Raw genomic sequence first — 19,355 nt, 5'->3', positions numbered from 1 at the left:
GCAAGATCAGGCTTCAATAAAAACGAGACGTTTTATTTACAAATGTACCATCTACGTCATCGATGTGTGTATAATCTTAAGTGGCGCCTCGCGCGTCCCGGCGCCTTGTTAGTAGGGCACGCATCCGGGGTTGTTGCAGTAGTTCCACGCGAGGATATCGTGCGTCTCGTGCACCTCCTCCGGATCGTAGCCAACCTTCGCGAAACCCTTGGATCCCGTGGACGCCGTGAACCCGATGTACGCGTTGCCGTCGGTGTCGAGAATCTTGCTCATGTCCCGGTCCTCGACCGCAACCTGGAACACGTACCGATCCATGTCGTCGATGAACACCTGAATCTCCCCAGGAAACTCCTTGATGATGTTGTAGTCGGCGTCGGTATCCTGCTTGGGGTTGAACGCGTGCATGTACGTGATGCGAACCTCGGCCTCCTCGGCGGTTGCGCCCGACGTGTCGGTGTCCTCGAGGTTAGCCTCGTCGTCGTCGATAATCTTGATGACGCGCGTCGCCTCGCCGTCGTCGCCGAAACCGGTGGTGGCGACGGGGGGCGACTGGCGGCACGCGGCAAAGGTGGGCGGGTCCGTCTCCGGGTCCTGGCAGGTGATGTCGCGGTTGAGCTTCACCTTGACGTTCGCCTTGACGCGCGACGCGTAGCCAAACTCAAAGCCGGTGCGAAGCTCCGTCTTGAACTTGGTGAGCTGGTTGCCCTTGAGCCTGCGGCGGTCGGCGTCGGCGGTGACGATGTCGGTGGTGGACAGCTTGCCACTGCCCTGCTTCTCGGTGGTGAAGCCGCGAGTGTAGCGAATCTTCACGGTGTGCTCCTGGAAATCCGCCATCGTGGGAACAGAGGGGGTGGAGCCAAAGTGCGCTCCGTTTTCGTCGTCGCTGTGAAGCGCCTTGAGCTCGGGTTGCGACGCTCCCCACGGCTGATGCGCGTATTTGGGCTCCGTCGTCATGAAGACGCCGATGTGGTTGTCGTTGTAGGAGACGTACTCCGTGGCGTTGATCCACCAGTGCTGCTTACCCTGCTTGGGGTCGCGGCGCTCGACGTTGTAGAAGGTGTCAAACTCGACGGCGAGCGCCTTGCGAAGGCCGAAGGTGCACTCCTGCCACTCGCCAAAGTAGTTGACGGTGTTGGACTTCTTGGAGTTGGCGTAGCCGAGACCGTCGGCGGGGCAGCCGATGAGGCCGTCGGTGATGGAGCACGAGTTGGGATCGGTGCAATCCCAGCCTTCGTTGGAGTTGTAGTCAACCTTCTCCTGCCTGGCGTCGTTGGTGATGACAAAGGCAAAGCCGTCGCCGCCGTCGCAGATCTTGTCCTCGCCGCCGCACTGCGACGGGTCGGTGATCTGGAAGACAAAATTCGTCTCGAAGCCGTCCCAGACGTGAACCTTCCGGTGCCACCACACCGCGCCGGAGCGCTGCGCGTTGGGGTAGCTCGCGCCGCCCGCGTCGCGCCACTTGACGTACTGGCCGTTCTGGCGCTTCTTCGTCTCGGTGAGCCTCACGACCCACTTGGGGGAGTCGGCGCTGTTGAGCACGACGTCGGCGTCGCGGACGAAGCGAAGGTTATTTTGGATGCACTTCTTCTTGTGCGACGCGGAGAGGAAACCGCCGATGTCGTCGGCGGGCTCGCCGCTGTCCTCGCACGCGAAATCGGGAAAGTTAAACTCGATGTAAAATCGCGCGCTGTACTCGGACGCGCCCACGGTTTGCGGGTACCTGTTGTCGCCCATGACGCCGACGACCCACTTCTCGCAGTTGGGCTTATTGTCGTGCATGGTGTACTGGGCGAGAGCGCTGTCGTACGTTGGGGCGTCACCGCCGATGTATTCGCCCGCGAGGACCGACTTTTTGAGCGTCTGCGCGACGCAGGCAAAGTCGTACTCGTCCTCGTCGATGGCCCAAGGCACGGACTCTCGAACGGAGGTGAGGTGGTAGTTCGTGGTGTCGGGCCTGCCGCCGCCGTCGTCGTCCCTGCGAGTGTACAGGTCGAGGTTATCGTTCACGGTGTGCACCGCGATCCTCAGGTTGTAGTTGGAGTGATCGGGCTTGACGTGATAGTAGCCGAACTGCTGCGGCTGCACGATTGACGACACGCGGAAGCCGCAGCAACCCGGGTCGATCTCGCAGTACTTGTACGACCAGGTCTGGTAGTAGGAGTGCTCGGGGTGGGGCAGATACGCGAGCGGGCTCTCGTCGGGGATGTGCATGGCGCCGCCGGTGTTGTCGATCGCGTCGTGCTTGTCGCCGCCGATGCGGCCGGCGGCGCACTTGAGAATCTTGTAGTTGTACGCCGTCGAGGTGTCGACGTCGTCGAGGTAATCCGACAGCAGCTCGGTGTCGGAGGTAATGCCGGTGACGCGGATGTCGACGGAACCGCCCGTCTTCATGATGCGGATGATGTCTCCGGGCTCGACGTCCGAGTTGAACTTGGCGTTGCGGTTGCCGTCGTTGGGATCAATCTCCGACGTGAGCGTGTAGGTGCTCTTGTCGTACTTGACGAGGCCGGGTGCGGTGAGCTGCGGTCGCTTCTGCGCCTCGGATACCGTGGTGGCGTCCGTGGTGATGGGCATGCACTTGCCGTAGTTGTAGCACACCGGCGGGTTGGCGTTATCGTCGGTGATGAAGCGCTCGCCCTCGGTGGAGATGTAGTACTCGCAGTTTTCGATATCAGCGACGTGAATCTTCCACTGATCGTGCGGCTTGAACGTCGCCTGATTGCACGCCTGGGTGTCGTCGGAGTTCTTGGGAGTGCCGGAGCCGCCCTTGCCCACCGCGCACTTGTTGAACTTGACGTAGACGCCGAATTCCTTCTGCAGCTCCGTGTCCTTGAGCTGGTACCACGAGTCGACAGGCATGGTGATGCCGCACTCCGTCAGTGCGTCAATCGTGGCGGTCGGGCAGAGGTCATCCTGGGAGTTACCGTCGCCGTCGTCGGTGTGTTTGAACGTCTTCCACCAGACGTGGTACTTGAAGCGGACGTTGCCGCTGCCGCCGACGTAGGTGACGATGAGCTGCACGGTGACGCCGCGGGGCCACAGCGGCATCAAGCGCGTGAGGCCTCGGACGTACATGTCGTCGGCGCGAGCCATGGAACCGGTCGCGGGGAGCCACTCGCGGTTACCGAGAGTGAAGGGGCGGTCGATGGTGAGCTCCACGTCGGACTGGATGCTGTTGACCATGCGCGTCTGCCCGCACGCGGTGATGGTGAAACCGGTGCGTAGCTGCGTGAGGAAGCGGGTGTTACCGTAGTAGCCCTCGGTGGTGCCCTCACCAGCCATGGTGGAGAACTCCACGTTGGACCAGGCGTTGGACACCACGCGCTTGCCGTATGATCGGATGCGCCCCGTACCCTTGGATAACATGGTATACCAGTGGAAGTGCGTCGCCTTGAGCAGGGGTTCAGAGAAGGAGTTCTCGAGCACGGAGATGTACTCGGCGTAGGTGCCGGTGGAGCCGAGCTTGTCAATCTTGACCGTCTCCCAGTCGCCGTTGATCTGCACGGACATCCACGGGCCCTCCTTGTAGTACGAGCCGGGCTCCAACTTGTCCCAGTGCGTCTCGGCGCCGAACTGGGTCTCGAAGCGGGTGCCGCGGCCGACGATGCGGTGGCGCTTCATCGTAGCCGCGCCCGACGCTCGGCCCAGCCAGCCGCTGGTGACCGAGCGGCCAGCCTTGATGGCGCCGGAATCCTTGAAGTCGGTCGTCTGATCCGCGTGGGTCTCGATCACGCCCATGCCGGTGGCGCGCTTGCCGATGCGGGGCGGGCACGAGACCCAGGTCCACTCACTCTCGCCCGCGAGTTTGGTGCCCGAGTGCGCGAGGGTGTCGGTGGCGACAGCCGATCCGACGGAAAAGTCCGCGTCCACGGTGAGCTCGTAGTCGGACTTGATGCTGGTGATCACCCTGTGCTGAACCGGATAGGCCTTGTCCAACACGAGCCAGTAGCCAACCTTGAGCTCCTTGGTGAACTTGCACGCGTCCGTGTCGTTGACGGTGGATGCCGAGAACGACTTCCCGCATACGATGGTGAGCTGCTCGCGAGACTGCGAGTTGGGCAGGATCACCTCTTTGGAGCTCGGGCCGTACCAGAGCTCGCCTCGGCCGCGCGGGGTGCCGAGCGTGAACGGGATGTAGTCCGGGATGTTCACCTGGTGGTCCTTAACCTCCATGTACGTGTCGTTGTACACGCGTACAACTTCCAGCGTGTACTCGGTGGACACCACGACGACAATCTTGAACGGGTTCTCGCCCATCTGGTAGCCGTCCTGGTCGAAGGAGGAGTAGCCGCGAAACTGCTTGGTGAAGCGGGTGTTCTGGCCGATGATCACGCGGTTGGGCGGGGGCTGGCCCGGCGACGCGGTGGACGAGGTGCCCAGGAGCTTAACCTTGCCAATGCCGCCGACCATGTAGGCATCCGCGCTGAAGGGGTTACCCTCGGTATGGTCGCCCTGTTGGGTGAAGCCGTAGCCGCCGGCGGAGTACGGATCGTTACCGCACCTGCGTGTTTTTAGGTGCGAGAGGGCGCGATACGGTCAGATCGCGCGACGGGGGAGCGGATCAGGGGAGGGGGAGGAGAAAATTTAACTTCGGGCGCCTGCAGGGGCCCCTTTGAAAAAAAGGGTCCGGGCGGGAATCGAATTGGGGTTCGCGCTCGAGGGTCGATCGCGATCGCGTACCATCCGCAGGTTGTGTCGGCCACACAGGCGGCGCAGTTCGTATGGTACTCGCATCCGGCTGCGGAGATTCGGAACGGGGGTCGAGGTCAGCGTCGGGTTGTCATCGTCTCGGGCTCCGTTGTTGGTTAATTTGTCCACAGCCTTGGGCGGGGCGCAGGGGTGAGGTCTTGGCTGCACGGGTCGCGATCGCGTGAACCGCGCAGCGTTTCTTCGCGCGCCCGGGGCTAAGACGCGCACGTACCTTGAACGCCGATCGCGGCGCACAGAACCGCGACGAGTCCGAGCAGGATTCGGCGCTGCATAACCTTCATCCCTGCTCTCTTCCCGCCCGAGGGCCTTCACCTCACCGCGGCGAGGGAAAAGGAAGTTGGTCTCAGATGGAAGGGCTCGGTCGCGTGCTTCGACGTGAAGAACGCTCCGATGCCACGCTTTCGTTCCGCGCAGGTGATCCCCGATCCACCCAAACGGATCTCGCTTCTCTCGCCGCCTCCGCGCGCGTTCGAAGTGGAGCCCGGGCGCATTCGAACGGCGCTCCCGTTGGTGACTTTGTTTGTCGCCTCTGCGAGTTCGAATTCCCGCCCAGCAAGTTTTGGCGAGGCGAGGTCTGACTGGCTGCCATACGGGAAAACGGAAAAACCAGGCTGGCCAGTTTCCCAAACCCTGAAAGCTTGAGTCTTTTCTCCGTTCATTTTTTGTCATGCGATCGAGGCGTCGCAAAGCCGAGTTGGGCCGGTTTTGGAAAGTCTGGCTCGCGTCTGCCGATTGCGTCACCTTCGTTCAATTCCGAGGGCGCCCCGTCCGCGACGCCATGGCTCCCGAGGCTGCGCCCCCGGCGGACACCGCCAAGCCCATCCCGGTCGTCGATGAAGACGCTCCCGCGGGCCCCGACAAGTACGGCTCGTTCAGCAACCCCGGTTCGCTGAACGTCGGGGTCCCGTACACCGGCAAGGATCCCCTCGCGCAGGGCAACTCCCGCCTGAGAGGCGTGAACATGAAGGCTCCGTCCGCGAAGATGGGCAAAGGCAACGACGCCTCCTTCGACAGGTTCAAACCCTTATATCAGAAGGAACCGTTCCAGGTGAGCGCCGCGGAGAAGCGCGAGGCGAGGGCCAAGGCCGAGGACGGGCGCATCCAAGGCCCGCTCGTGCCGGCGGGGATGCCCAAAAAGAGCAGCGGTCTGGGCGGGTACGGGGGCACCCTCGGCGAGCCGTTCGAGAACGAGGACGGCGAGCCTTACTTCGGCTGGGGCACCGCGGACGGCGAACCGCCCAAGGGCTTGATGAAAGGCGACCCGAGCACGCAGCCCAAGCCGCGAAACATCGTCACGGGTCCGGGCAAGAAGGGTGGGTACGGGATGCGGGGGTACACCCTCGGCGAGAAGAAGAGCGCGGGGGGGTCGGCGGGCGAGTACAAGTACGTCGCCACGGATTACGACGCGGAGCGCAAGGCGGACGCCGCGCGGGCGGCGCACGGGAAGAAGCTGATGGCCGGTAAACCCGATTGGAAGCCGACGGCGCCGGGCAAGAGAGGGGGACCCGGGGTCACGGGCAAGACGCTCGCCGGACCGAAGAACCTCGGCGGCGTGTGCGGCGAGTACAGGTACAAACCGGAGGGACCGGATCCGAAGTTTGTCCCGGAGCCCCCCGCGGATTACCCTTGGGCGCCGCCCAAGCCCAACAAGGGCCCGATGAATCCGTTCCCGGAGCACATGGCGGATCCCGAGGAGCTGCAGAAGTGGAAGGAGAGGCGACGCGAGAAGGAGGGGAGGGCGAAGATCACCAAGGCGTGGAGGCCCGGGGGCGGCGGCAAGAGCGGCGCGACCAAGTCCGTGCTCCGCATGAACACCAGATTATGACGGCGCGACGCGACGTATCGAAAACGACTTAATTACAACTGTTAAGGCACACGTGGAGGCCCCCGAAGGACCTCGAAGCTCGTCGGAAAAACCGACTTTGTTTCATCGCGAGCGCGGCGTCGTCATCACTTCTTCGCCTCCGCCGCCGCCTTTGCAGCCTCGGCCGCCGCCGCCGCCGCCGCCGCCTCCAAGTCCGCCTTCACCTTCGCCAGGTCCCGGCAGTACGGCCCCCGCGGCTCACCCGTCAGCGTCGTCTGACCCCCCATCGGCTCAGCCTTATCCCTGTGCTGCGAGCCCACGCGAGGCTTCTGACCAGCCTTGAGCGCCTTGACCACGGCGACGGCATCCGCGGGGGTGAGGTCCTCGTAATAGTTGTACGAGTATCCCTCCACGCCGTTGGAGTAGTCCGCGACGGCGATCATCGGCGCGTTGACGCAGCAACCCATGCACTCCATCTCCCCGAGCGTGAACACGCCATCCGGCGTGGACTCGAACTTCTTCACGCCCATGTAATCGCTCAGCGCCTTCTCGATGTCGCGCGAGCCGCGGAGCATGCACGGCGTGGTGCCGCAGACCATCACGTGATACTTGCCAACCTTGGTGCGGTTGAACATGGAGTAGAATGTCGCCACCTCGTACACGCGGATGGGAGCCACCTCGAGCATCTCCGCCACCCTGTTCATGGCCTGCACGGAGAGGTAGCCCTGGTTCGCCTGCTGCGCCACGTCGAGCAGCGGGATCATGGCGGAGCGCTTGTAGTTGGGGGGATAGCGCTCGAGGATCTTGTGCACGGTGGGCATGGCGGCCTCGGGGAAGTCCCAGCTGAGGGAGTCGTTGTTGTCGGGGGTGTCGCGATGCTGTCGTCGTTGGTTCCGTGGGGAGATCGGGTCAGCGGAAGGGCCGGTGAAGGGCGGGAGGCGAGGGATTTATCACAAGTCTCCGCCAACGTGTGGATTAGGGGTTTTCCGCGGGCGCCGGGGACGCACCACCATGAGACCGCCGACGGAACGCGAGGCGACGGGCGCGGGGTTCACCGGGCCGCGGGCCTGGCGAACCGCGGCCGCGCCCACGGAGTTGACGAGACGACGCAGCATCGGGCGGCGTCGGGTTGTGAACCACGGAGGGTTTGCGCCCACTGATCTCGGCGGGCCAAAAAAACAGGAACAGACTGGAGTCCGCCCGCGTCTGGTGATGGAACCGACCAAGCCTCATCAACGCACGACGCCACCGCCGCCCGCCGCCACACATCCCGGAGGCGCGTGCACGATGACGAAGCCCAGGGCGATGCTCGCGGGCGACGACCCGAGCGCGGATCCACTTCTCAGCTGCCTCGCCGCCATCAGGGCGCCCCCTCGGGAGCTCGAGACCGCGCCCAGAACCGCCGACGGCTCCAGGCTCCTGTGCAAGAGGTTCTGTCGCGCCGACGGGGGCTCGTGCGCGCGTCCCGATTGCCCCGACGCGCACGTTCCGATCGCGCAGCGTCAGACGTGCTGGACGCTCGATCGATACGGCGTCTGCGCCAGGGAGGAGGCCCGCCGCGCGGACCCGAAGGCTCCGAGGTGCTGGTTCCCGCACCCGGTCCCGCCGCCCGCCGACCATCACATCGCGCTCCAGGTGGAGGTGGGCATGAGCGACCGAGTCGTGTCCCGATGCCGCGAGCTCCTGGGCGCCGACGCCGTCGTCGGCGCGGCGAGGGCGGACCTCTCCCGAAACGGCGACGTCCTCGTCCTCGTCACCGCAGGCCACCGCGGGGTCGCGAACGCCGCGCGTATCCTAGCCGATGACGAACATCTCGCCGCGAGGATCAAACGAGCGTACGCGACCGGCGCGAACCACGCCGCCGACCGAAAGGGGGACGAAAGGAACGAAAGGGGAGGAGACGAAGGCGTTCTCTTCGCCGACGCCTCCGTCGTCGGCGACGACGCGGACGCGCTCGACGCGACGTTGCGCGAGAAGCTCGCGTCGCTCGTGGACGCGGCGCTAGGCGGCGAAAAGGACTCCTCCTTCGCCGCTCGGATCCGCGTTCGATGCTTCCCGCCGCGGCTTCGAGACGTCGTTCTCGAAGCTCTAGAAGCTCGCCCCGTTCTCGGAGGAAGTCACGGGTGGGAAACGTGCGCGAGGGTGGACGACGCGACGCACGCGTTGGACGTCGTCGCCGTGCGAGGCCGCGCGCACGTGACGGTTTGGAGCCTCGACCGGACGGGTCCGGACTCGCTCAGGGCCTGGCTGATGGACGCGGGCGAGGCGGCGCGGAAGAGGCGGACCGACGCCGGCGCGATGTGCCGCGCGTTTCACAAGATCGAGGAGGCGACGGCTCGCGCGGGGGTGGCGATCGAGCGAACGTGGCGGTGCGTCGACGTGGGCGCCGCGCCGGGGGGCTGGACGCAGTGGCTGTGCGCTCGGCTGGACGCGGCGTGCGGGGGCGAGGTGTTCGCGGTGGATCCCGCGGAGCTCGGGGATTTTAAAAACGGGCGGCTGCCACCCAACGTGACGCACCTGAAGATGCGGGGCGAGGACGCGGTCGAGACGGTGCGTCGCGCCGGTGACGTGGATTTGCTCGTGTGCGACGCCAACGTGTCGCCGGAGACGGCGACGGGGATCGTGTCCGCGTTCGTCCCGGCGCTGAGGCGGGGCGCGACGCTGGTGTTGACGTTCAAGGACGCCACGAAGGGATACGCGGAGTGGCGGCGGCAGATGGAGAGCGCGACGGATACGTTGACGGCGATTGGGTTCGAGTCGCCGCGGATTTTCCACCTGTTCAGTAACTGCTCGCGGGAGAAGACCCTGGTGGCGAAATTCGCGGGCGGGAGAGACGAGAAACGTACCGGTGCGGGGGTTCCGGCGCGGGCGGAGGCGAGTTCGCGGAAGGCGTCGAGGGACGCGGACAGGTCGCGGCTCTTACTCGCCCGGTCGCTCGCTGTCTTCGCCACGATGCCCGGGGAGTTTGCCGAGGCGCACATCAAGGCCAGGGGGTTCGCGCCGCCGCCGAACGGGAGCGTCCGGCTGATGCGCGGGCGACTGCTTAAGATCCTCTCGGACGAGGTCATCGCCGAGTCCAGCTGGCACGCCTCGTAGGCGACGCCGCGAGACTAGGCAGCAGACGCGCACAGTCGCTCCAAATATTCACATGTCAACATCGTCGGGCTCGGGTCTTTCACCGCCTTTTGAATGCCGCGTCGGCAGACCGTTATGCCATTCCGTGGCGCGTGTTGGAACTGAGCTTCTGGTACAAGATTTCTCGCGATATTTAATTCGGTGGAAATAGCAAAATCCGGACTGTTTCACATTGAAGAAAGTAATGGGAACTGGCTGGACCAACCAACCTTGAAAAGAATATGACCCGTGAAAGAAAGCACCAACCAGCCTTTTGGCCTGCCTGCCAGCCTGGCGAAAGGTCGCGGAACTGAATTAGGTCGCGGGTTGCGAGCGAAACTGCGAAACTGCTAGAAACCCAACTGCCGGTTTCCTGAACAGTCTGCCATCCCGCGCGCCCCCGCGTGTGCCCATTTCCTCTTCCGCCAGTGCGGCGTTGAACCATTCGCGCGCGGCGTTCGTCCACCCGCCACTGACGCGACGCATCGCCGCGACGGACATCCGCCTCGAAGGCGCAGCGACACCCAGCCCTGACTTTCGGCGCGGGGGAGAAATGAGATCAGAATTCCACCCTGGCGGTCGTCGACGCTCACGACACGCTCAGACGACGGTCGCGTCGCGTGTCGTCCTCGCGTTTCTGGCGCTGATGCTCGTGCCGGGAACGTCCTCCGCGGCCGCCGCGGACGCCACCGGCGTCGAGTCGTCGACAACCTCTCGACAACCTCTCAGTCGCCAGGCTGAGCTTCAAGGTGGAGAACAACTCGCCAACGTCGCGCCGCGCCGAAGGCTGACGCAGCAGAACGAAGCGTCCGGACCCGTCGGTCGATACGTCAAACTCATCGTCAACGACTTCCTTCACTTCAACGAGATGATCGTTTACCCGCCCGGGAACGTGCACGGCAATGTGGCGGCGGGGAAGACGGTGACGGCCAGCGACGTCGGCTACGGCGGATCGCTGGCGGGATTGGTCGACGGGGACATCCGCGGCGCCACCGCCGTGTCCGGCGGTCCACCGTGTGTCAGGCCGTCGGGTCAAGACGCCGCGAGTCATACGTGTCCCGGCGGCGGGTACTTCCACTCGTACGATGCCAGCGATAACTGGGTCATGGTCGATCTCGGCGAGGAGATAGCGATCGGCGGCATCTTCCTCTACCAGACGGCGGACTTGGGCGGCTTCTCCCGAGCGGTCGGACTGTACGCCGAGATCTTGGACGCGTCGCAGAATACGGTGCTCACCACGGCGGCGGTGCAAGATTCACGGGCCGGTTACCTGTTGGACTTCTCATCAACGCGGCCAAATTATCAACGCGGCCGAGTCACGATTGGACAAGACCATCTTTGTGCGTTCATGAACGACGGGTCGGTTCAATGCTGGGGGCGCAACGCGAAGGGTCAGCTCGGAGATGGCACCACCGCTGATAGCTTGAACCCGGTAGTGGTTCAAGGAATCACAAACGCCTTGTCTGTTGACACGGGTGCAGGTCGGACACACCAGTGCGCACTACTGATGGACGGCTCGGTGAAATGTTGGGGTGGGAATTACTACGGGACGATCGGCGATGGAACTTACGACTGGTACTTTGGCAAATTGCAACCCACGGCGGTAGTAGAAAAAACAAGCGGCGACCTTATCACAGACGCGGTGGCAATCTCTGTCGCCGATTACCACTCGTGTGTCGTTCGTCGTCAGGGCAATCTGTCTGTGTGGTGCTGGGGATGGAATGGCAGTGGGCAGCACGGGGATGGGTCCCGAAGCCATAATTACGCTGCCGTTAAGATGTTGGGAATATCGAATGCGAGAAGTGTGGCTGTGGGCTATGCTCATACGTGTGTTCTTCTTCAGGATGGATTTGTAAAGTGCTTGGGATATAACGCAAAAGGACAGCTCGGCGATGGTTCCTACGTCGAGGACAGCACAACCGCCTCTCAGGTAGTCGGCGTCACGAACGCGACAAACATCGCCTCAGGTTACTGGCACGCGTGCGCTTTACTTGGTGACGGGAATGTGACGTGTTGGGGCAATAATGCAAACGGACAGCTCGGTAACGGAGCAACAGGCGACAGGTCAGCTGCGGTACAAGTGCTCGGTATCACGTCGGCGATGAGTATCGCTTTAGGTCATCATCACTCTTGCGCGCTCCTGAGGAGCGGGGTGATAAAATGTTGGGGCAAGAATGCCAATGGCCAGCTCGGAGACGGGACCATGGATGACAGATCATCTCCGGTGGAAGTAGTCGGAATCACAGACGCGATTGCTGTTGCTGCTGGTTATTACGTGTCCTGTGCGGTGTTGGCTAATGAAGAGGCGCGATGTTGGGGTAGAAACACCAACGGAGAGCTCGGCGATGGGAGCACGACTGACGGGAGCTCGATTCCGGTGTCCACAACTTACACCAACCAGTGGCGGGGTCTCCATCGGGTGTACGATGCAGGCGACGCGTTGGACGGTTGGTGGGAATTCCAGTTTCATCGCGCAAAGGTAATCGGGCAAGACTCTCCTGGAAATGCGGGAGACGTGGGAAACGTGTACGGTTTTGGAGAGGCAACAGAAATTGATGGCGATACAATGGTGGTGGGTAGTTCGGCCGTAGAGATACCGGGCGCCCCGGGTGCTGTGTATATTTTCACACGCGACGAACCCTCGGACCTCGCGTCCGGATGGACTCAGCTTGGCTGCCCCTCCAACTGTCTGCAAGGTAAGCTTCGTCCTGAGGAAACTGCTGACCAAGGTATTTTCGGGTCGCGGGTCGCTCTTGATGCCGACACCCTCGCCGTTTTGGGTTCATCGGCCGCATCAACGAAAACGGTCTATGTCTTCACGCGTGACAATCCTGGAAATCTTGGATCAGGCTGGTCTCAAGTCGCTAAGCTTTATCCAGAGATTGACCCGTCTAATTTTGGTTGGGGACTATCCATCAGCGGCGATACACTAGCGATATCGGATCCTAGACAAACATATAATGAGGGTATTGGAGTTGTGCACATCTACAAGCGAGATGACCCGCATGATCTATCCTCTGGTTGGTCAAGGGTCACCCGTTTGACGGCAAGTCACGAGTTGACGTCTTATACACATGTTGTGGGTATTGGCACCACTCTTTCACTACATGGTGACACATTGGTAGCTGGGGCATATTTGTTTGGTGATGGGGATCGCGGGCAGGCGATTGTATTTACACGAGATATTGCTGGTAATCTTTCATCGACTTGGACGCAACGTGCGAGACTCGAAGGCCACGATACTGGCGCAGGTGATCGTTTGGGGGGTAAAGTGTCGTTGAAGGACGATACTTTGGTAGCGGGCGCATACGCTCATGACCATTCCGGCGTGGCGAACACCGGCGCTGCGTACGTGTTTACGCGTGATGCAGCCGGCGACCTCACATCGGGCTGGACACAAGTTGGATGCCCTGACAACTGTGAGTTGGGTAAACTCACCGCTGGAGACGATATCCCCGACGCTCAAGGAGGGGTTCTTGGTTTTGGCGATAGTGTGAACATTGACGGTGATATCATCGTGGCCGGTTCTGGAACTTACCCGTATTACCATATAAACACGGGTCGGGCGTGGGTTTTTGTTCGCAACGAGCTTGGCGTTCTTGCGTCGGGCTGGACACGCCAGGCAACGCTGAGCCCAGACGCTGTAGATGGGACATCGGGTCTATTCGGATACGGGGAAACAGTAGGGATCAGTGGTTCTACCATATCAGTTGGCTCACTCGCCAAAGGGCACGCTTATGTTTTTTCTGCGCTCGCATGTCACACCAACACCACGCCGCCTGTCAACGGTGCGAAAGGCAACTGCTCACATATGCTCCTTTCGATCAAAGGATTTTCTCACTGTCAGCCCACATGCAACGAGGGATACACGCTCTCTGGATCGCAATCGTGTTATTTGGGAACGCTCACGGACACGGCAGAGTGTCAGGCAGATCCCTGCGTTGCCTCCGACGATCCGGCCAAGGACGGGAGCGACGGTATCTTCTACTGCATCAACGGCGGCACCGTCGGCGGCACAACCACAGCATGCACGTGCGACTGTAACCCAGGATACGAAGACGCGAGCTGCCAGACGGCGAGTGCGTGCACCGCATCATCGGATCCGGCCAAGGACGGGAGCGACGGTATCTTCTACTGCATCAACGGCGGCACCGTCGGCGGCACAACCACAGCATGCACGTGCACAGACTGTAACCCAGGATACGAAGACGCGAGCTGCCAGACGGCGAGTGCGTGCACCGCATCATCGGATCCGGCCAAGGACGGGAGCGACGGTATCTTCTACTGCATCAACGGCGGCACCGTCGGCGGCACAACCACAGCATGCACGTGCGACTGTAACCCAGGATACGAAGACGCGAGCTGCCAGACGGCGAGTGCGTGCACCGCATCATCGGATCCGGCCAAGGACGGGAGCGACGGTATCTTCTACTGCATCAACGGCGGCACCGTCGGCGGCACAACCACAGCATGCACGTGCACATCTTGCGCCACGAGATACGGCGGCAAGAACTGCCACATAGGCCCTTGCGACATGGAGAAGTCGTGCTTTGACTTCAACTTGCGAAACGGGATGACCACGCCGGCGTCCTGCGCGTTCCTGGGAGATGAAGATGTCACCGAGTGTAAGAGTTGAAACGCTCGTGATGATAATTTGCGTATTCGCGTAGCAACAGATTTGTATCGCGGCGCGCGCCCCTCCCTCACAGTCCGGACCGACGCACCTTCGCGCGCGCCGACCGCCGCCTGCGCATCGGGCACCCGTCCATCTGCCCCACGCGCACCGCGCGGCACACCAGATGCCCGCACCACTCGCACACCACCACGCCGCGCCCCTCCGCGAAGTTCGCGCGCGTCTCGTCCGCCTCCCGCCACGGTCCGTCTCCCGCCTCTTCGCCCCTTTCCCTTCCCGAGCCGTTGGATCCGTCCAAGCCCCGCGGCGGCGCCGTTTGAGGACATCGATGCTTCCCGCGATGCTCCCCGAGTAAACCTCGCGTAAACGCCGCGGTGAGCTTCGTCCCCAGCGCCGGTATCCGTTCCCCGCTCCGAGCGCCCCGCCCCGTCGCGTGATGACCCGCGTTCGCGTCCAGCGCGACGGCCGCGATGCCCGAGCGCGGCGGGGTTCCGTGCGGACCTCCGTCGCCGCCGACCGATTCAAACCTCCGATTCAAACCCGACGGGTCGATTCGCACCCGCACGAGCGAGCCGCCAGTCCGAGCGATCACGGATGTCCCGTGCGTGTCGACGGACGCGGCGGGGGCGTGTTCACGTCGTCGACGTTGTCGGGCGGCTCGGATCTTTCGACGGAACGTCACGCGCGGACGTCGCGTGGTCCGTTCTCAGAGGCGGTCGCGTCGGCTGCGACCCTGGCGATGTCGCCGAGGTTTTTCACCGCCGCTCCCCTCAGGATGCTCGCCGTCGCCCTCGTCGCCACCTCGATCTGCGAGATTCCCATGACGCGAACGTCCGCCACCTTGAACTCGCTCCTGAACGCGACGCCGTCGCCGACGACGGCGTATTCGCTGTTCACGCGTTCGAGAGACGGAGACGATGCGGAAGAGTTTGGTCCTTTTCGCTCGGGTTCGACGTTGTCGATCACCGCGGTCATGTCCGCGTCGCGCACCCTCGCGCGCGTCGCCACCGTGGACGTGCCCTTGATGACTCCCCACTTGTACCTCGCAGTGCGGGTCACCGTCGCCTCCTCGTCGAAGGCGTCGTCGTCGAGGAGAGCGGCGCCGAGGCCGCGTTTGAAAGTCCCGGTGAAAGTCCCGGGAAGGGGTACGCCCGGGACGGTCGTCTGCGTCAGCACGTCTCGAAGGCCGTCGCCCCCCGCGGGTACCTGACCGAGCGCCATGGCGCGCACCGCGCGCCAGGTCTGCGCGCGGGTCGCCTCCGGGACGGCGACGCGCGCGTCGAGGACGACGACGCCCTTGCCCGCGCGGCGGACGCTGACCTGGACGCGGTCGTCGAACCTCGCGAGCCGGTCCCTCTTCGACTGTCCCACCTCGCGGTGCGGAGCCCCCACGCCTGCGGGGTTCCCTCGCCCGCCGCCGCCGCCGCCGCCGCCGAGCGCGTTCGGAGCGGCGGCGGCGGCGACCGTCGCGGCGGCGAGCGCGGCGCCGAACATCCTCCTCGCCGGTCTCGGCGCGTCGCGAGCGGGAGGCGCGAGTTGGGGCGCGGTGACGTTGGAGAGCTTTCGCGCGAGCCCCGACACGAGCGAGTCCGCCTCGACCTCCTTCCACGGGTCCGCCGCGTCTGAGTCGTCGTCCTTCCTCTCGCCGCGAGCGACGTCCTTGGCGCGGGCGCGCCAGAGGAGCAAGGCCGCGGCGCCGACGATGCACGCGAGGGGCTGGGACGACGTGGATTCGTTCGCGCGGCCTGCGCGCATGGCTGTGAAGGTGCTCGCGCGCGCGGACGCCTCGGCCTCGGGGAGGAGAAAACCGCGTTGCGACAAACATCGGCCGATCGAGATTTTATCATCATGTCATACCGTATCGTATGACCTTTTGGTAGGATATTTAGTTATTTACCATATACAGGTGTACCACTACACACAGCCGTCACCAACGACCGCCAGCACGGCGCTCGTGGCGGAATGTACGGAGCACACGAACACTATGTGCAGCCGTACCCGGTCACTAATTTCTAACTCAAGGGTTAGGGGTTAGTGGTCGGGATTCGTGGTTAAATACCTAAGTGTTAGCTTCTCAATAAAGGATCGTCCACACAGCCGAGGCGAAAGCCACAGCCAGTGTTCCACAGCCAACTCGAGCGCCGCGACGACGGGGCGCCGAGGCCCAGACGAGGGCGCCGGCGCGGGTCTCGGCGTGAGCGGCGAACGCCATGTTTGGCCTCGGGCAGCTGCGCTCTCCGACGTGGCACGTCCCGATCCCGTTCCTGACCGGCGAGGACCGCCCCGACGCGGCGCTGTGGAGAGAGCACCTCGCCAATCGCCACCGCATGGGGAGGGAGCTTCGCGCTCGGGGCGTTCGGGACGTGCCTTGGTCCTCCTTCGACAGGGCGCTCGGAGTGGCGATGACGTGCTTCACGTTCGGGTTGTGGATCGTGTCGGGAGCTGGGACGATCGCGATGTTCGCGCTGGGAGGCGCGTGGACGCGCGCGATCGTCGCGGCATACGCCATTGCGTCGCTCTTCTCCGCCCGACAGTTCAGCCAGCGCGTGTACGACTACTGCGCCGCGCTGGAGGTTGGCGAGCGCAACGGATGGGGCCTGATCGTCAAGGGCGACGTGGACTGCGCCCGCACGGCGCACATCTTCTGCTCGCACCCGCACGGGCTGTTCTGCGCGGGGGTGTCGCTCAACCTGATACTGTCCAGAAGAGGTCTCGACGCCGTGCGCGCGCGGAGCATACGGCTGTTCGTGCACTCGCTGCTGGCGTCGGTGTTTCCGGTGGTGAAGGACTGGCTGAGAACGCTGGGGTTCCAGCCGTGCACGGCGGCGCACATGCGACGCGCGCTGGACGCCGGGCTCAACGCCGCGATCGTCCCGGGCGGAGTCAAGGAGGTGGTGTGGACCGGCAGGGTGGACCGAGAGCGGCTGTACCTCAAAAACGTGTTTGGCTTTTGCAAGCTCGCGCTGCAGACCGGGGCGCCGCTCGTGCCCGTGTACACGTTCGGGGAATCGCTCAGCGTCGGTCCGGACTGGCTGCCGTTTTTCGAGTCGAGGCGAAGGCTGAGCTACCTGATCGACGCGCCGATACGGTATATGAGCCTGACGCAGCGATGGCTCCTGCCTTTTCCAAACGGTCGGCTGGTGACGGTCGTCGGGGCGCCTCTGGCGGTCGGGGAACGGACGGAGAATCCCACGCGTAAGCAGGTCGGGGAGCTGCACGCGCGGTACTGCGCCGCGCTGCTGGAGCTGATCGAGTCCACGAAGGAGGAGGCTGGGTACGGGAGTCAGGTCACGGAGCTCGTCTAAAAAATGTAGCGTCGACGTACGTTCATTCGTTCGTCGAGGTATTAATATTAATACGGCGTAGGTAACGGCGGGCACGAGCGCGGGAGACGAACGCGGGAGACGTCGGGCGTTCGCGTCCGTCGCCGTCGCTTTCGCCGCCTCGTGCGCACACCGCGCACCCCGAGGCTCTCAGATGCCCGCCTGGTACTTCGCGTTGTGCTTATACCCCGCGCCAGTCGACCCGGTGAGCAACGGGTCCCTGTAGGTGTCCTTGTACAGGATATACCTGGTCCTGCCCGGCTCGAGGGCGGCGTACCACTGCGGACAGTACGGCGCCATGTACACGGCGTCACCCGCGCGCAAGTGGTACCAGCGACCGTCGCCCTGACCGAGCCGGTATATACCCCGTCCCTCGAGCATCAACATCCCGTGCTGGTTGTAGTGCATCTCGTTGCAGTGGAGAAACTGGCCGGGCTCGAAGTCCATGACGTGGATGTTGAAGTCGAACCGCTCCTCCAGGGGAAGAAGCTTGCGCAGGGTGAACACCTCGGGGGCGCCCGGGTCCAGCGTGGGCTTGTCGTCGATGAACCCAAACTCTCGATCTGGTTTCTCGTCCTTCTTGTACGGCGACGGGCGGTACACCTGCTCGAACATCAGTATCGTCGTCGCCCCCTCGGCTTTGATGGACACGACGCTCGCCATGTCAGGTGGCATATATAGGTACTCGCCATGCACGTCGTCGCCCGATTTGACGGCGCTGAGACGAATGTGCTCGCCAAGCGTCGTCGCGATGCCTCCCTCCACGACCATGACGAAACGCTCCACCCCCGGGAGCGCGGGTCCCGCGCGCGCTCCGTCGGGCATCTTGACGAGGCACATCGTGAACAGCGCTCCGTTCATCTGCGGCGAGGCGAGGTACGCGCCCGAGCACGTCGGATCCCATCCCGGCAGTCCGCACCACACGCGCGACTCGGGAGTGATGACCGCGTGGTCCGCCTCGTTTCTGCTCCGCGTCAGACCCGGGAGCCCCTCGCCCCGGGGCTTGGGACGCATCACCTCCGGGTACGCCGTCCGCGTTTCATCGACTCTTGGTCTCTTGGACGCCATCTGGTCCGTCACGAGCGCGACGCGCGACACGGCTCGGCTCCTTGGAGTGACGCGTCTCACGCCCGTGCACAATCCCAAAGGTCGCTGAAATACCCTCTTGGAGCTCGCACCGGCAGGCTTCTGTAAGAGGGTTTGGGTTTAGGGTTGCACGTGCCGACTTGCTGTTCTTTGCTGTTACACGCAGCCGTGTCGAACACATTCTTTTTGCCGACGCGCGGGGCTCGGGGCCGGCGCGATGGCCGGGCCCGCGGCGCCGCTCCTGCGGCATGGCGTCGCCGGCGCCGGGTACGCGTTCATAGCGTGGCTCCTGTACGCCACGTGGACCGGGGAATACGGCGATGGGCCCCTGTTAGCCGAGCCCAACGAGGATCTGGCGGACTTGTACTCAAGGCATCTCCCGCGCAGGCGCGTCGGGGGGGTGCTCGACCCCGAAGGGTGGGTCGAGCCGCAGCTGCCGACGACGCCGCTCGGCCGCACCGCGCTTCTGTTGGTGGTCCTGGCGGCGATCGAACCGGTCAGGCGATGGCTGAAGGAGGCGGCCGCGAGGGAAGCGGCGGAGCGAGCGTTGGCGAGCGCGGTGGCGGGCAACCGAAGCAGGCGCGGGAGCGCCACGAGCAGCCGAGCTCTGAGCCGCGCGACGTCGCTCCAGCGGTTCAGCGGCCTCCCGGGCGGCGGCGACGACTCGCCGGGTAAGCGGTCCGAC

The 19,355-nt window shown here is 63.8% G+C and overlaps 9 protein-coding genes across 9 annotated transcripts; 5 read left to right on the top strand and 4 right to left on the bottom strand.

The window, feature by feature from the left end:
* Positions 1–10: 10 nt before the first annotated feature.
* MICPUN_61824 (predicted protein) lies at positions 11–4,991 on the bottom strand (the record flags this gene model as incomplete). The annotated part of the gene is made up of 3 exons (XM_002508391.1): positions 11–4,501; positions 4,681–4,738; positions 4,922–4,991. 3 exons carry the CDS (start codon positions 4,989–4,991, stop codon positions 109–111), a joined length of 4,521 nt encoding a protein of 1,506 aa, XP_002508437.1. The 3' UTR covers positions 11–108.
* A 487-nt stretch (positions 4,992–5,478) lies between these two features.
* MICPUN_109004 (predicted protein) lies at positions 5,479–6,583 on the top strand. The gene has a single exon (XM_002508666.1). It carries the CDS (start codon positions 5,489–5,491, stop codon positions 6,533–6,535), a length of 1,047 nt encoding a protein of 348 aa, XP_002508712.1. The 5' UTR covers positions 5,479–5,488; the 3' UTR covers positions 6,536–6,583.
* Positions 6,584–6,657: 74 nt separating this feature from the next.
* On the bottom strand, positions 6,658–7,410 carry MICPUN_85881 (predicted protein; the record flags this gene model as incomplete). Its single annotated transcript, XM_002508390.1, has 1 exon — positions 6,658–7,410. A coding segment is annotated over one exon (750 nt), but the record flags the coding sequence as incomplete, so codon positions are not given.
* A 391-nt stretch (positions 7,411–7,801) lies between these two features.
* On the top strand, positions 7,802–9,610 carry MICPUN_102624 (predicted protein; the record flags this gene model as incomplete). Its single annotated transcript, XM_002508665.1, has 1 exon — positions 7,802–9,610. The coding sequence occupies one exon, from the start codon at positions 7,802–7,804 to the stop codon at positions 9,608–9,610; it is 1,809 nt and encodes a 602-aa protein (XP_002508711.1).
* Positions 9,611–10,733: 1,123 nt separating this feature from the next.
* On the top strand, positions 10,734–11,852 carry MICPUN_86032 (predicted protein; the record flags this gene model as incomplete). Its single annotated transcript, XM_002508664.1, has 1 exon — positions 10,734–11,852. A coding segment is annotated over one exon (1,119 nt), but the record flags the coding sequence as incomplete, so codon positions are not given.
* Positions 11,853–12,329: 477 nt separating this feature from the next.
* On the top strand, positions 12,330–14,333 carry MICPUN_109003 (predicted protein). The gene has a single exon (XM_002508663.1). The coding sequence runs from the start codon at positions 13,440–13,442 to the stop codon at positions 14,262–14,264; it is 825 nt and encodes a 274-aa protein (XP_002508709.1). The 5' UTR covers positions 12,330–13,439; the 3' UTR covers positions 14,265–14,333.
* A 606-nt stretch (positions 14,334–14,939) lies between these two features.
* Positions 14,940–16,016, bottom strand: MICPUN_61820 (predicted protein; the record flags this gene model as incomplete). Its single annotated transcript, XM_002508389.1, has 1 exon — positions 14,940–16,016. The coding sequence occupies one exon, from the start codon at positions 16,014–16,016 to the stop codon at positions 14,940–14,942; it is 1,077 nt and encodes a 358-aa protein (XP_002508435.1).
* Positions 16,017–16,471: 455 nt separating this feature from the next.
* Positions 16,472–17,629, top strand: MICPUN_61819 (predicted protein; the record flags this gene model as incomplete). The annotated part of the gene is made up of 1 exon (XM_002508662.1): positions 16,472–17,629. The coding sequence occupies one exon, from the start codon at positions 16,472–16,474 to the stop codon at positions 17,564–17,566; it is 1,095 nt and encodes a 364-aa protein (XP_002508708.1). The 3' UTR covers positions 17,567–17,629.
* Positions 17,630–17,794: 165 nt separating this feature from the next.
* On the bottom strand, positions 17,795–18,577 carry MICPUN_71152 (predicted protein; the record flags this gene model as incomplete). The annotated part of the gene is made up of 1 exon (XM_002508388.1): positions 17,795–18,577. A coding segment is annotated over one exon (783 nt), but the record flags the coding sequence as incomplete, so codon positions are not given.
* Between the last annotated feature and the right edge of the window lie 778 nt (positions 18,578–19,355).

This window comes from Micromonas commoda, chromosome 10 (assembly GCF_000090985.2).
Source record: "Micromonas commoda chromosome 10, complete sequence".
NCBI lineage: Eukaryota > Viridiplantae > Chlorophyta > Mamiellophyceae > Mamiellales > Mamiellaceae > Micromonas > Micromonas commoda.
The sequence above is the reverse complement of the archived record's forward strand: the minus strand, read 5'-3'. Positions and strand labels throughout refer to the sequence as shown.

What these genes read in the sequence shown, in the direction of transcription:
- MICPUN_109003 (XM_002508663.1), top strand. Translation starts at nt 13,440, where the DNA reads ATGCTCCTTTCGATCAAAGGATTTTCTCACTGTCAGCCCACATGCAAC.
- MICPUN_109004 (XM_002508666.1), top strand. Translation starts at nt 5,489, where the DNA reads ATGGCTCCCGAGGCTGCGCCCCCGGCGGACACCGCCAAGCCCATCCCG.